This window comes from Lonchura striata, chromosome 34, assembly GCF_046129695.1.
Source record: "Lonchura striata isolate bLonStr1 chromosome 34, bLonStr1.mat, whole genome shotgun sequence".
Classification (NCBI taxonomy): domain Eukaryota; kingdom Metazoa; phylum Chordata; class Aves; order Passeriformes; family Estrildidae; genus Lonchura; species Lonchura striata.
Window position 1 is genome coordinate 1,869,669 of NC_134636.1, and position 13,418 is coordinate 1,883,086.

Consider the following 13,418-nt stretch of genomic DNA (forward strand, 5'->3'; position numbering starts at 1 on the left):
GCCATGTCCCCATGTCCCCATCCCTGTCCCCATGTCCCCACCCCTGTCCCCATGTCCCATCTGTGTCCCCATGCCTGTCCCCATGTCCCCAGCTGTGTCCCCATCCATGTCCCCATGTCCCCATCCCTGTCCCTGTGTCCCACCCCTGTCCCCATCCCTGTCCCAGTGTCCCATCCATGTCCCATCCCTGTCCCAGTGTCCCAGCCATGTCCCATCCCTGTCCCCGTGTCCCAGCCGTGTCCCAGCCATGTTCCCATCCCTGTCCCCAGCCGTGTCCCCTCCGTGTCCCCGGTGGGTACCGGGCGTGGGGGGCGCGGGGCTGGGGGGGCCGCTCTGCTCGGGGCTGGGGGGGCCGGTCTTGGCGGGGGAGGAGGCGCGGGACGAGCGCTTGGAGTCGGCGCTGGGCTCGGGGGCCAGCTCGGGCAGGGACCAGCGGCCGTTGATGTGCTCGAACTCCTGCACCTGGGGGGACAAACGGGGGTCAAAAACCCCAAAATCCCTAAAAACAATCCCAAAACCCTAAAAATCCACCCCAAAATCCCTAAAAACAACCCCAAAAACCCTAAAAATCCACCCCAAAACCCCCAGTGCCCAGCTCGGGCAGGGACCAGCGGCCGTTGATGTGCTCGAACTCCTGCACCTGGGGGGACAAACGGGGGTCAAAAACCCCAAAATCCCTAAAAATCCACCCCAAAATCCCTAAAAATCCACCCCAAAAACCCTAAAAATCCACCCCAAAAACCCTGGCTGTCCCCAGGCTGTCTCTGGCTCCACCATGTGTGTCCCCAGTCTGTCCCAGCCTGTCCCAGCTGTCCCAACCATGTCCCCAGCCGTATCCCCAGTCTGTCCCAGTTGTCCCCAGCCTGTCCCAGGTGTCCCAGCCGTGTCCCCAGCCTGTCCCCAGCCTGTCCCCAGCCTGTCCCAGCTGTCCCAGCCTGTCCCAGCCTGTCCCCAGTCGTGTCCCCAGGCTGTCCCAGCTGTCCCAGCTGTCCCAGCCGTGTCCCCAGCCTGTCCCAGCCTGTCCCAGCCTGTCCCCAGCTGTCCCAGCTGTCCCAGTCGTGTCCCCAGCCTGTCCCAGCCTGTCCCCAGCTGTCCCAGCTGTCCCAGCCGTGTCCCCAGCCTGTCCCAGCTGTCCCAGCCTGTCCCAGCTGTCCCAGCTGTCCCAGCCGTGTCCCCAGCTGTCCCAGCTGTCCCAGTCGTGTCCCCAGCCTGTCCCAGCTGTGTCCCCAGCCTGTCCCAGCTGTCCCAGCCTGTCCCAGCTGTCCCAGCTGTCCCAGCCTGTCCCCAGCTGTCCCCAGCTGTCCCAGCTGTCCCAGCTGTCCCAGCCTGTCCCAGCTGTCCCAGCTGTCCCAGCCGTGTCCCCAGCCTGTCCCAGGTGTCCCCAGCCTGTCCCCAGCCTGTCCCAGCTGTCCCAGCCTGTCCCCAGCCTGTCCCAGCTGTCCCAGCTGTCCCAGCCGTGTCCCGAGCCTGTCCCAGGTGTCCCCAGCCTGTCCCCAGCCTGTCCCAGCTGTCCCAGCCGTGTCACCAGCCGTGTCCCCAGCTGTCCCAGCTGTCCCAGCCTGTCCCAGCCGTGTCCCCAGTCGTGTCCCCAGCCTATCCCAGCTGTCCCAGCTGTCCCAGCTGTCCCGGCCGTGTCCCCAGTCGTGTCCCCAGCTGTCCCAGCTGTCCCAGCCTGTCCCCAGCCTGTCCCAGCTGTCCCAGCTGTCCCAGCCGTGTCCCCAGCCTGTCCCATCTGTCCCAGCCATGTCCCCAGCCTGTCCCAGCTGTCCCGTACCTTTTTCTTGACGAGGGACATGACGCCGATGCGGGTCAGCACCTGCTGCCGGGACAGCCCCTCCCGGGGGACGCCGTCCGCGAAGGTCTCGGAGCCGTCGGCACCCGGCTCGCACAGGTGCCGCATGAACAGGGACACGTAGGCCCTGGGGACAGCGCTCAGGGCCACCGCCGTGCCAGGGCGGCTGCCACCCGCCCCTGTGCCACCACCGCCGTGCCAGGGCGGCTGCCACCCGCCCCTGTGCCACCACCGCCGTGCCAGGGCAGCTGCCACCCACCCCTGTGCCGCTGCCACCCACCCCTGTGCCGCTGCCACCCACCCCTGTGCCACCACCCCTTCCTGTGCCACCACCGCCGTGCCAGGGTGGCTGCCACCCACCCCTGTGCCGCTGCCACCCACCCCTGTGCCACCATCCCTGCCAGGGCGGCTGCCACCCACCCCTGTGCCGCTGCCACCCACTCCTGTGCCACCACCGCTGTGCCAGGGCAGCTGCCACCCACCCCTGTGCCGCTGCCACCCACCCCTGTGCCGCTGCCACCCACCCCTGTGCCACCACCCCTGCCAGGGCGGCTGCCACCCACCCCCTGTGCCACTGCCACCCACCCTTGTGCCACTGCCGTGCCACCAACCCTGCCTGTGCCACTGCCACCCACCCCTGTGCCACTGCCACCCACCCCCTGTGCCACCAACCCTCCCAGGGCGGCTGCCACCCACTCCTGTGCCACTGCCACCCACCCCCTGTGCCACCAACCCTGCCAGGGCCTCTGCCACCCACCCTCTGTGCCACCACCCACCCCTGTGCCACCAACCCTGCCTGTGCCACTGCCACCCACCCCCTGTGCCACTGCCGTGCCACCAACCCTGCCTGTGCTGCTGCCACCAACTCTGCCACCACCCCTGTCTGCGCCACCCCCTGTGCCACCACTGCACCCACACACTCTGCCCCGGGGTCACTGTCCCCACTGATTCTGTCCTCAGTGTCCCCAGTATCCCCAGTGCCACCAGTGTCCTCGATGTCCCCAGTGTCCCAATGTCCCCAGTGTCCCCAGTATCCCCAGTGCCACCAGTGTCCTCAGTGTCCCAATGTCCCCAGTGTCCCAATGTCCCCAGTGTCCCCAACGTCCCCGATGTCCCCAGTGTCCCCAACGTCCCCGATGTCCCCAGTGTCCCCAGTGTCCCCAGTGTCCTCAGTGTCCCCAGTGTCCCAATGTCCCCAGTGTCCCGATGTCCCCAGTGTCCCCACTGTCCCTGCTGTCCCCGCTGTCCCCGCGCCATCAGCCCGTCCCCTCGTCACGGCGCCCGTGGGGGCTGTGCCGGTCGGGGCAGGGAGCTGCCACCGCTCTGGCGTCCCCTGGGCCACACCCGGCCCCCCGAGGGGACATTGGGGACATCGGGGGTGGCTTTGTGTCGGGCTGAGGGGGACACGGCCTCGTCCGGTCCCCAGGAACACCGACAGCGGCGGCGCTCGGCTGAGTAAGGGCTCATCACGTGGCACGGGGACATCGGGGACATCGGGGGGATTGGGGACATCAGGGACATTGGAGACATGGGGGACATGGGGGACATCGGGGACATTGGAGACATTGGAGACATCGGGGACACTGGGGGGATTGGGGACATCAGGGACATCGGGGACATCGGGGACATCGGGGGGATTGGGGACATAGGGGGGACATTGGAGACATGGGGGACATTGGGGACATCGGGGACATTGGGGGGATTGGGGACATCAGGGACATCGGGGACATCGGGGATATTGGGGACATGGGGGACATCAGGGACATTGGAGACATTGGGGACACTGGGGGGATTGGGGACATCAGGGACACTGGGGACATTGGGGGACACAGGACACCAGGGGGACACCAGGGGGACACCAGGGGACAATGGAGGGCACTGGGACACGCAGGAAGATGAGGGGACACGGGGACAATAAGGACACGGGGACAATAAGGACATGGGGACAAACCGACATGGGGACAAACCGACATGGGGACAAACGGACACAGAGAACATGGGGACACACGAGGACAAAGGACACGGGACACACGGACACCTCGCTACTCTGCTGCCACCTGTCCTCGATGCCACCACCTGTCCTTGATGCCACCACCTGTCCTTGATGCCACCACCTGTCCCTGATGCCACCACTCATCCCTGCTGCCACCACCTGTCCTTGATGCCACCACTCATCCCTGATGCCACCACCTGTCCCTGATGCCACCACTCATCCCTGATGCCACCACTCATCCCTGCTGCCACCACCTGTCCTTGATGCCACCACCTGTCCTTGATGCCACCACTCATCCCTGCTGCCACCACCTGTCCTTGATGCCACCACCTGTCCTTGATGCCACCACTCATCCCTGCTGCCACCACTCATCCCTGCTGCCACCGCCTGCCCTTGGCCCCGCCGCCCCTCCGCGGTGCCACCGCCCGTCCCTGGTGTCCCCAGCTGTCCCCGCTGTCACCTACTTGAACTCCTTCTCGGTTTTGCCCCGCAGGTCCCGCACGAGCCACTGGGAGGTGAAGGCGTCCTGGGGGGGCATCCCCCAGCGCATGACAGCGTTGAGGAAGGCCTTGCGCTGCCTCGTGTTGAACCCCAGCACCTGGGACATCGAGGGGACGTTGGGGACATCGGGGACATTGGGGACATCGGGGACATCGGGGACATTGGGGACATCGGGGACATTGGGGACATCAGGGACATCGAGGGGACATCGGGGACATTGGGGACATCAGGGGTCAGAGGGACACAGTTGACAGGGGACACCCTGCCATCAATCCCCAGCACATGACAGTGTTGAGGAAGGCCTCGTGTTGGACCCCAGCTCCTGGGACATTGAGGGGACATCGGGGACATCGAGGACATCAGGGACCTTGGGGACATTGGGGACATCGGGGACATCGAGGACATCAGGGACCCTGGGGACACTGGGGACCTTGGGGACATGGCTGTCCAGAGCCCCCCCAAGCCCTGTCCCCACGCAGGGGACAGTGGGGTCCCTCAGTTGGGGACCCAGGTGCTGGGGGGTCCCTCAGGTGTCCGAGCACGCCCTGACCCCCCGGGAGTGACTCTGGTGTCCCGGGTGTCCCAAGAGGTGACTCTGGTGTCCCCGGGTGTCCCCAGAGGTGACTCTGGTGGCCCCAGAGTGTCGCCGGGGTGTCCCCAGAGGTGACCCTGGTGTCCTGGGGTGTCCCCGGGGTGTCCCCAGGGGTGACCCTGGTGTCCCGGGGTGTCCCCAGAGGTGACCCTGGTGTCCCGGGGTGTCGCCGGGGTGTCCCCAGGGGTGACCCTGGTGTCCCGGGGTGTCCCCAGAGGTGACCCTGGTGTCCCGGGGTGTCGCCGGGGTGTCCCCAGAGGTGACCCTGGTGTCCCGGGGTGTCACTGGGGTGTTCCCAGGGGTGACCCTGGTGTCCCGGGGTGTCCCTGGGGGTGACCCTGGTGTCCCCGGGGTGTCCCCAGGGATGATTCTGGTGTCCCCGGGCTGTCCCCAGGGGTGACCCAGGTGTCCCCAGGTGTCCCCTGTCCCCTCACCTCGATGTTGCCGCCCACCCGGGCCAGCAGTGGGGGGAGGGGTTTGTCCTTCTCGTTCCGCAGCTGCCGCTTGGACTGACGCCGACCTGGGCGGGGACGGAGGGGTCAGCCCCGCCCACGGCACCCTGACCCCCCCGGGGACACCCTGACCCCCCCGGGGACACCCTGACCCCCCTATGGCACCCTGACCCCCCCTATGGCACCCTGACCCCCCTATGGCACCCTGACCTCCCCCCCGGGGACACCCTGACCACCCCTATGGCACCCTGACCCCCCCTATGGCACCCTGACCCCCCTTAGGGACACCCTGACCCCCCCCGGGGACACCCTGACCCCCCTATGGCACCCTGACCCCACCTATGGCACCCTGACCCCCCCCGGGGACACCCTGACCCCCCTATGGCACCCTGACCCCCCCTGTGGCACCCTGACCCCCCCTATGGCACCCTGACCCCCCTATGGCACCCTGACCCCCCCTGTGGCACCCTGACCCCCCCTATGGCACCCTGACCACCCCTGTGGCACCCTGACCCCCCCTATGGCACCCTGACCACCCCCGGGGACACCCTGACCCCCCTTAGGGACACCCTGACCCCCCCTATGGCACCCTGACCCCCCCTATGGCACCCTGACCCCCCTTGGGGCCACCCTGACCCCTTGGGGACACCCTGACCCCCTGGGCCACCCTGACCCCCTTTGGGCCCACCCTGACCCCCTGGGCCACCCTGACCCCCCTTGGGGCCACCCTGACCCCCCTTGGGGACACCCTGACCCCCTGGGCCACCACCCACCCTCGGGCCGCTCGTCGAAGTCCTCGTCCTCCTCCTCGGAGCCCACCGAGTACTCGGACTGGTTGTCTGGGGACACGGCAGCGTTGGGGACACTCGGTGCCACCCCGGTGGGTGTCAGTGCCACCCAGTGTGTCACAGTGTGTCCCAGTGCCACCCCGGTGGGTGTCAGTGCCACCCAGTGTGTCACAGTGCCACCCCGGTGTGTCACAGTGTCACCCTGGGGTGTCCCAGTGTGTCCCCAGTCTGTCCCAGTGTGTGCCAGTGCCACCCCGGTGGGTGTCAGTGCCACCCAGTGTGTCCCAGTGTGTCCCAGTGCCACCCCGGTGGGTGTCAGTGCCACCCAGTGTGTGCCAGTGCCACCCCAGTCCATCCCAGTCCCTCCCAGTCCCTCCCAGTCCATCCCAGTCCCTCCCAGTGCCCCTCAGTGCCATCCCAGTCCCATCCCAGTCCCTCCCAGTCCATCCCAGTCCCTCCCAGTGCCATCCCAGTCCCTCCCAGTGCCATCCCAGTCCCATCCCAGTCCATCCCAGTCCATCCCAGTGCCATCCCAGTCCCTCCCAGTCCATCCCAGTCCCTCCCAGTGCCCCTCAGTGCCATCCCAGTCCCTCCCAATCCATCCCAGTGCCATCCCAGTCCCTCCCAGTCCCTCCCAGTCCATCCCAGTCCCTCCCAGTCCATCCCAGTCCCATCCCAGTCCCTCCCAGTCCATCCCAGTGCCATCCCAGTCCCTCCCAGTCCCTCCCAGTCCCCCCCAGTCCCCCCCAGTGCCCACCTTGGTCCTCCTGGGCGGCGTCGTTGTAGTTGACCTGCTTGCGCACGCGCTTGCCCTTGCCCAGGTTGCGGGCCAGGTCCTCCTGCTGCTGCTCGTAGTGGTGCCGCAGCAGCTTCTCCCAGTAGTCGGGGTCCACGTTCTCCTCCTGCTTGATGATCTCCCGCTCGATCTCCTCGATCTGCCGGACACTCGGGGTCAGCCGGGGTCACCCAGGGGTCACCCGGGGTCACCCGGGGTCACCCGGGGTCAGCGCCGCGTCGGTCGGCGCTGGGGATGGCGTGCCCAGCACTGGTGTCCCTGTCCTTGGTGTCTCCAGCATCAGCATCTCCACCATCATCATCATCAACTCCATCATCATCGTTACCATCATCATCTCCAGCTTCATCATCATCTCCACCATTCCCATCGTCATCATCTCCATCATCTCCACCATCATCATCATCATCTCAATCATCTCCATCATCATCTCCATCATCTCCACCATCATCATCATCATCTCAATCATCTCCATCATCATCTCCATCATCTCCACCATCATCATCATCTCCATCATCATCTCAATCATCTCCATCATCATCTCTATCATCATCACCTCCACCATCCCCATCATCATCCCCATCTCCACTGTCTCCATCATCTCCATCTTCTCCAGGGTTCCCAACTCCATCATCCCATTGTCCCCACCCCACTGTCCCCACCCCACTGTCTCCATCGCTGCCACCTCCACCATCTCCAACGTCCCCACATGCTCCACCCACCCAACATCTCCTCTCTCCATCCCCTCCAGGCCCCCAGCTCTGCCATGTTAGTGTCCCCAGTGTCCCCAGTGTCCCCAATGTCCCCAGTGTCCCCGTGTCCCCACTGTCTCCCACAGCCCCCGTGTCCCCCCATGTCTCTCATGTCCCCTGTGTCCCTAATGTCCCCAGTGTCCCCAGTGCCCCCAGTGTCCCCAGTGTCCCCAGTGTCCCCAATGTCCCCAGTGTCCCCCCATGTCCCCAGCGCCCCCAGTGATCCCCGTGTCCCCCCATGTCCCCAGTGTGTCCCCAGTGTCCCCAGTGTCCCCAATGTCTCCGGTGTCCCCATTGGTGTCCCCAATGTCCCCTGTGTCCCCCAGTGATCCCAGTGTCTCCAATGTCCCCAGTGTCCCCAGTGTCCCCCAATGTCCCCAGTGTCCCCAGTGTTCCCAATATCCCCAGTGTCCCCAGTGTTCCCCACTGTCCTCAGTGTCCCCAGTGTCTCTGGTGTCCTCAGTGTCCCTGGTGTCCCCGTGTCCCCCCACGTCCCCCCGTGTCCCCGGTGTCCCCAGCACACCTTGTCCTCCTCCCTGACGACGTACTGGGCCACCTTGAAGGAGCTCAGGTACTCGTTCATGTTCTGCACGTCGGCGTCGTCGGTGGCGTCCTGGTTGCGGTCCAGCAGCCGCGCGATGGCCTCGTTGTCGTAGTGGATGACGCTGCTGTCCTCCTCCTTGTTGTCCCCTGCGTGGCCACGCGTGTGACACGCTGGGACGCGGCCGGACGCGCCCCACGGTGATGGGACACGGCCTTGTCATGTCCCAACATGGCTTTGTCACACCCCAAGGTGATGTGACACAGCCCTGTCATGTCCCAAGGTGATGTGACACGGCTTTGTCACATCCCAACGTGGCCCAACATGGCTCTGTCACATCCCAACATGGCCTGACATGGATTTGTCACACCCCAAGGCGATGTGACATGGCTTGGCCACCATGGCCCAGCCCAGCCCAGTCCAACCCAAGACAGCCCAGTCCAACCAACATGGCCCAACATGGCCCAGTCCAACCCAACATGGCCCAGTCCAACCCAAGACAGCCCAGTCCAACCCAACATGGCCCAACGTGACCCAGTCCAACCCAAGAGAGCCCAGTCCAACCGACATGGCCCAACATGACCCAGTCCAACCCAACATGGCCCAACATGGCCCAGCCCAGCCCAGCCCACCCCAACATGGCCCAGTCCAACCCAACATGGCCCGGCCCAGCCCGGCCCAGCCCAGCCCAGCCCAGCCCAGCCCAGTCCAACCCAACACAGCCCATCAGGACCCAGTCCAACCCAAGACAGCCCAATCCAACCCAACATGGCCCAGCAGGACCCAGTCCAACCCAACATGGCCCAACATGACCCAGCCCAGCCCAGCACAGCCCAACATGACCCAGTCCAACCCAACATGGCCCAGCCCAGCCCAGCCCAGCCCAGCCCGGCCCAGCCCAGCCCAGCCCAGCCCAGCCCAGCCCAGCCCGGCCCGGCCCGGCCCGGCCCAGCCCAGCCCAGCCCAGCCCAGCCCGGCCCAGCCCAGCCCAGCCCGACCCAGCCCAGCCCAGCCCAGCCCAGCCCGGCCCGGCCCGGCCCGGCCCACGCGGGGCCCACCCTCGTTCTCGTCCTTGAAGAGCTCCTCGGTGCCGAACTTGAGGATGTCGTCGAGCTCCTGCTTGGACATGGAGCCGGCCTTGGAGCCCAGCCCCGGGCGCACCACCAGGTGCGTCAGCATCATCTTGCGCTTGGCCACCTGCGTGATCCGCTCCTCCACCGAGGCCCGCGTCACGAAGCGGTAGATCATCACCTTGTTGGCCTGGCCGATGCGGTGGGCGCGGCTGAAGGCCTGCGAGGGACGGGACATTGAGGGGACATCCTGGGGACACCCTGGGGACACACCAGGGACACCCCAGGGACATGAAGGGACACCTTGGCTGAGGTGGGGAGCGAGGCTGAAGGCCTGGGAGGGACGGGACAGGTCAGGGACACCCTGGGGACATGATGGGGACACACCAGGGACACCCCAGGGACATGAGGGGACAGGTCAGATGGGATGGGGACACACCAGGGACACCCCAGGGACATGAGGGGACAGGTCAGATGGGATGGGGACACACCAGGGACACCCCAGGGACATGAGGGGACAGGTCAGATGGGATGGGGACACACCAGGGACACCCCAGGGACATGAGGGGACATGTCAGATGGGATGGGGACACACCAGGGACACTCCAGGGACATGAAGGGACAGGTCAGATGGGATGGGGACACCCCAGGGACACCCCAGGGACATGAGGGGACATGTCAGATGGGATGGGGACACACCAGGGACATCCCAGGGACATGAGGGGACATGTCAGATGGGATGGGGACACCCCAGGGACACCCCAGGGACATGAGGGGACAGGTCAGATGGGATGGGGACACCCCAGGGACACCCCAGGGACATGAGGGGACAGGTCAGATGGGATGGGGACACACCAGGGACACCCCAGGGACATGAGGGGACACCTTGGCTGAGGTGGAGAGCAAGGCTGAAGACCTGGGAGGGATGGGACAGGTCAGGGACACCCTGGGGACATGATGGGGACACACCAGGGACATGAGGGGACATGTCAGATGGGATGGGGACACCCCAGGGACACACCAGGGACATGAGGGGACATGTCAGATGGGATGGGGACACCCCAGGGACACCCTATGGACATGGGGGGACACCCTGGCTGAGGTGGGGAGCGAGGTTGAAGGCCTGAGAGGATGGGGACATTGTAGAGGCATCATGGGGACGTGGTGGGGACATCCCAGGGACACACCAGGGACAGGAGGGTGCCCGAGGATGGCACGGCACAGGTGACACTGCACAGGTGACACTGTCCAGGTGCAGGGGTGGCACTGCACAGGTGACACTGTCCAGGTGACACTGTCCAGGTGCCAGGGGTGGCACTGCACAGGTGACACTGTCCAGGTGACACTGCCCAGGTGACACTGCACAGGTGACACTGTCCAGGTGACACTGCCCAGGTGACACTGCCCAGGTGACACTGCACAGGTGCCCGGTGCCCACCTGGATGTCGTTGTGGGGGTTCCAGTCCGAGTCGAAGATGACCACGGTGTCGGCCGTCGCCAGGTTGATGCCGAGGCCCCCGGCCCGCGTCGACAGCAGGAAACAGAACTGCTGCGCCCCCGGCGCTGCCCCCCCGGCGTCAGTGACGGACCCAAAACACCCCAAACTCACCCCAAAAACACCCCAAACTCACCCCAAAAATACCTGAATTCCCCAGGACACCTGCACACCCCCTGTCCCCTGTCCCCATCCCTGTTCCCATCCCCTGTCCCTGTCCCTATCCCTGTCCCCATCCCCATCTCCGTCCCTGTCCCTTGTCCCTGTCCCCTCCCTGTGCCCTGTCCCCTGTCCCTTTCCCTTTCCCTGTCCCCCGTCCCCTGTCCCTGTCCCCTGTCCCCGTCCCTGTGTCCCTGTGTCCCTGTCCCCATCCCTTGTCCCCGTCCCCGTCCCCTCCCTACCATTGAAGCGGTCAATGGCTTCCTGCCGCAGAGCTCTGGTCCATCCCCTGTCCCTGTCCCTGTCCCTGTCCTCTGTCCCCGTCCCTGTGTCCCTGTCCCCTCCCTGTGCCCTGTCCCCGTCCCTGTGTCCCTGTCCCCATCCCCTGTCCCTTGTCCCCGTCCCTACCGTTGAAGCGGTCAATGGCCTCCTGCTGCAGGGCCCTGGTCCATCCCCTGTCCCTGTCCCTGTCCCCGTCCCTTGTCCCCTGTCCCCTGTCCCTTCCCCTGTCCCCTGTCCCTGTCCCCGTCCCTGTGTCCCTGTCCCCATCCCTGTCCCTTGTCCCCTGTCCCCTGTCCCTGTCCCTGTCCCTTGTCCCCCTCCCTACCGTTGAAGCAGTCAATGGCCTCCTGCCGCAGAGCTCTGGTCCATCCCCTGTCCCTGTCCCCATCCCTGTGCCCTGTCCCCTGTCCCCTGTCCCCATCCCTGTGTCCCCTCTCTGTCCCCTATCCCCTGTCCCTGTCCCTTGTCCCCCTCCCTACCATTGAAGTGGTCGATGGCCTCCTGCCACAGGGCCCTGGTCCATCTCCTGTCCCTGTCCCTTGTCCCCTGTCCCTTGTCCCCTGTCCCTGTCCCTGTGTCCCTGTCCCTTGTCCCCGTCCCTACCATTGAAGTGGTCGATGGCCTCCTGCCGCAGGGCCCTGGTCCATCTCCTGTCCCTGTCCCCATCCCTGTCCCTGTGTCCCTGTCCCTGTGTCCCTGTCCCTGTCCCTTGTCCCCTGTCCCTGTCCCTGTGTTCCTGTCCCTGTCCCCATCCCCGTCCCTTGTCCCCTGTCCCTGTGTCCCTGTCCCTGTCCCTGTCCCTGTCCCTGTGTCCCTGTCCCTGTCCCTGTGTTCCTGTCCCTGTCCCCATCCCCGTCCCTTGTCCCCTGTCCCCGTCCCTGTCCCCGTCCCCTCCCTACCGTTGAAGCGGTCGATGGCCTCCTGCCGCAGGGCCCTGGTCCATCCCCTGTCCCTGTCCCTGTGTTCCTGTCCCTGTCCCCATCCCCGTCCCTTGTCCCCTGTCCCTGTCCCTGTCCCCATCCCTGTCCCCATCCCCGTCCCTTGTCCCCTGTCCCCGTCCCTGTCCCCGTCCCCTCCCTACCGTTGAAGCGGTCGATGGCCTCCTGCCGCAGGGCCCCGGTGATGCCGCCGTCGATGCGCTCGTACTTGTAGCCCTCGTAGTCCAGGAAATCCTCCAGCAGGTCCAGCATCTTCGTCATCTGCGCGTACTGGTCAGACTGGGAGCGACTGGGAGGGACTGGGAGCGACTGGGAGGGACTGGGAGGGACTGGGAGAGGCTGGAGACCCTGTACTGGGCACACTGGGAGGGACTGGGAGGGACTGGGAGGGACTGGGAAAGGCTGGAGACCCTTCACTGGACACACTGGGTGGGACTGGGAGAGACTGGGAGAGGCTGGGAGGGACTGGGAGGGACTGGGAGGGACTGGGAGAGGCGGGAGAGGCTGGAGACCCTGCATTGGGCACACTGGGAGGGACTGGGGACGCTGTACTGGGCACACTGGGAGGGACTGGGAGAGACTGGGAGCGACTGGGAGGGACTGGAAGGGACTGGGGTCCCTGTACTGGGCACACTGGGAGGAACTGGGAGGGACTGGGGACCCTGTACTGGGCACACTGGGAGGAACTGGGGGTGCTGGGGCAGCCCATACTGGTCAGAATGGGGGGATTTGGGGTATTTTGGGGTCCCACCTGGGAGAAGATGAGCACGCGGTGGTTCTGGGGGTGGTTTTGGGGATAATTTGGGATATTTTGGGGTGTTTTTGGGGTCCCACCTGGGAGAAGATGAGCACGCAGTGGTTCTGGGGGTGGTTTTGGGGATAATTTGGGATATTTTGGGGTGTTTTTGGGGTCCCACCTGGGAGAAGATGAGCACGCGGTGGTTCTGGGGGCGGTTTTGGGGATAATTTGGGATATTTTGGGGTGTTTTTGGGGTCCCACCTGGGAGAAGATGAGCACGCGGTGGTTCTGCTCCTTCAGCTTGCGCAGCATCTTCTGCAGCAGCAGCAGCTTCCCCGAGGCTTTGATCAGGGCCCCGCCCTCGTAGGCGCCGCTCGGCAGCTTCGGGGACTCCTGGGGACAGGGACAGCGCCGGGTCACCCGTGGGGACATCCCTGGGTCACCCGTGGGGACATGGGGACATCACTGGGTCACCCGTGGGGACAGCGCTGGGTCACCCGTGGGGACAGCACTGTGTCACCCGTGGGGACA

General features: G+C 65.6%; 1 protein-coding gene across 1 annotated transcript in view; it reads right to left on the minus strand.

Moving 5' to 3' along the window:
• Positions 1-13,418, minus strand: part of CHD3 (chromodomain helicase DNA binding protein 3) — a 58,068-nt gene that overhangs the window by 12,139 nt on the left and 32,511 nt on the right. Inside the window, exons 20-30 of the mRNA XM_077789512.1 lie at positions 13,149-13,280; positions 12,292-12,409; positions 10,713-10,837; positions 9,263-9,494; positions 8,187-8,353; positions 6,876-7,053; positions 6,104-6,169; positions 5,313-5,398; positions 4,250-4,383; positions 1,775-1,919; positions 300-462 (exon numbers count right to left, since the gene is read on the minus strand). Of these exons, the coding sequence (XP_077645638.1) occupies positions 300-462; positions 1,775-1,919; positions 4,250-4,383; positions 5,313-5,398; positions 6,104-6,169; positions 6,876-7,053; positions 8,187-8,353; positions 9,263-9,494; positions 10,713-10,837; positions 12,292-12,409; positions 13,149-13,280 (1,546 nt within the window). The remainder of the gene's footprint in view (positions 1-299; positions 463-1,774; positions 1,920-4,249; positions 4,384-5,312; positions 5,399-6,103; positions 6,170-6,875; positions 7,054-8,186; positions 8,354-9,262; positions 9,495-10,712; positions 10,838-12,291; positions 12,410-13,148; positions 13,281-13,418) is intronic.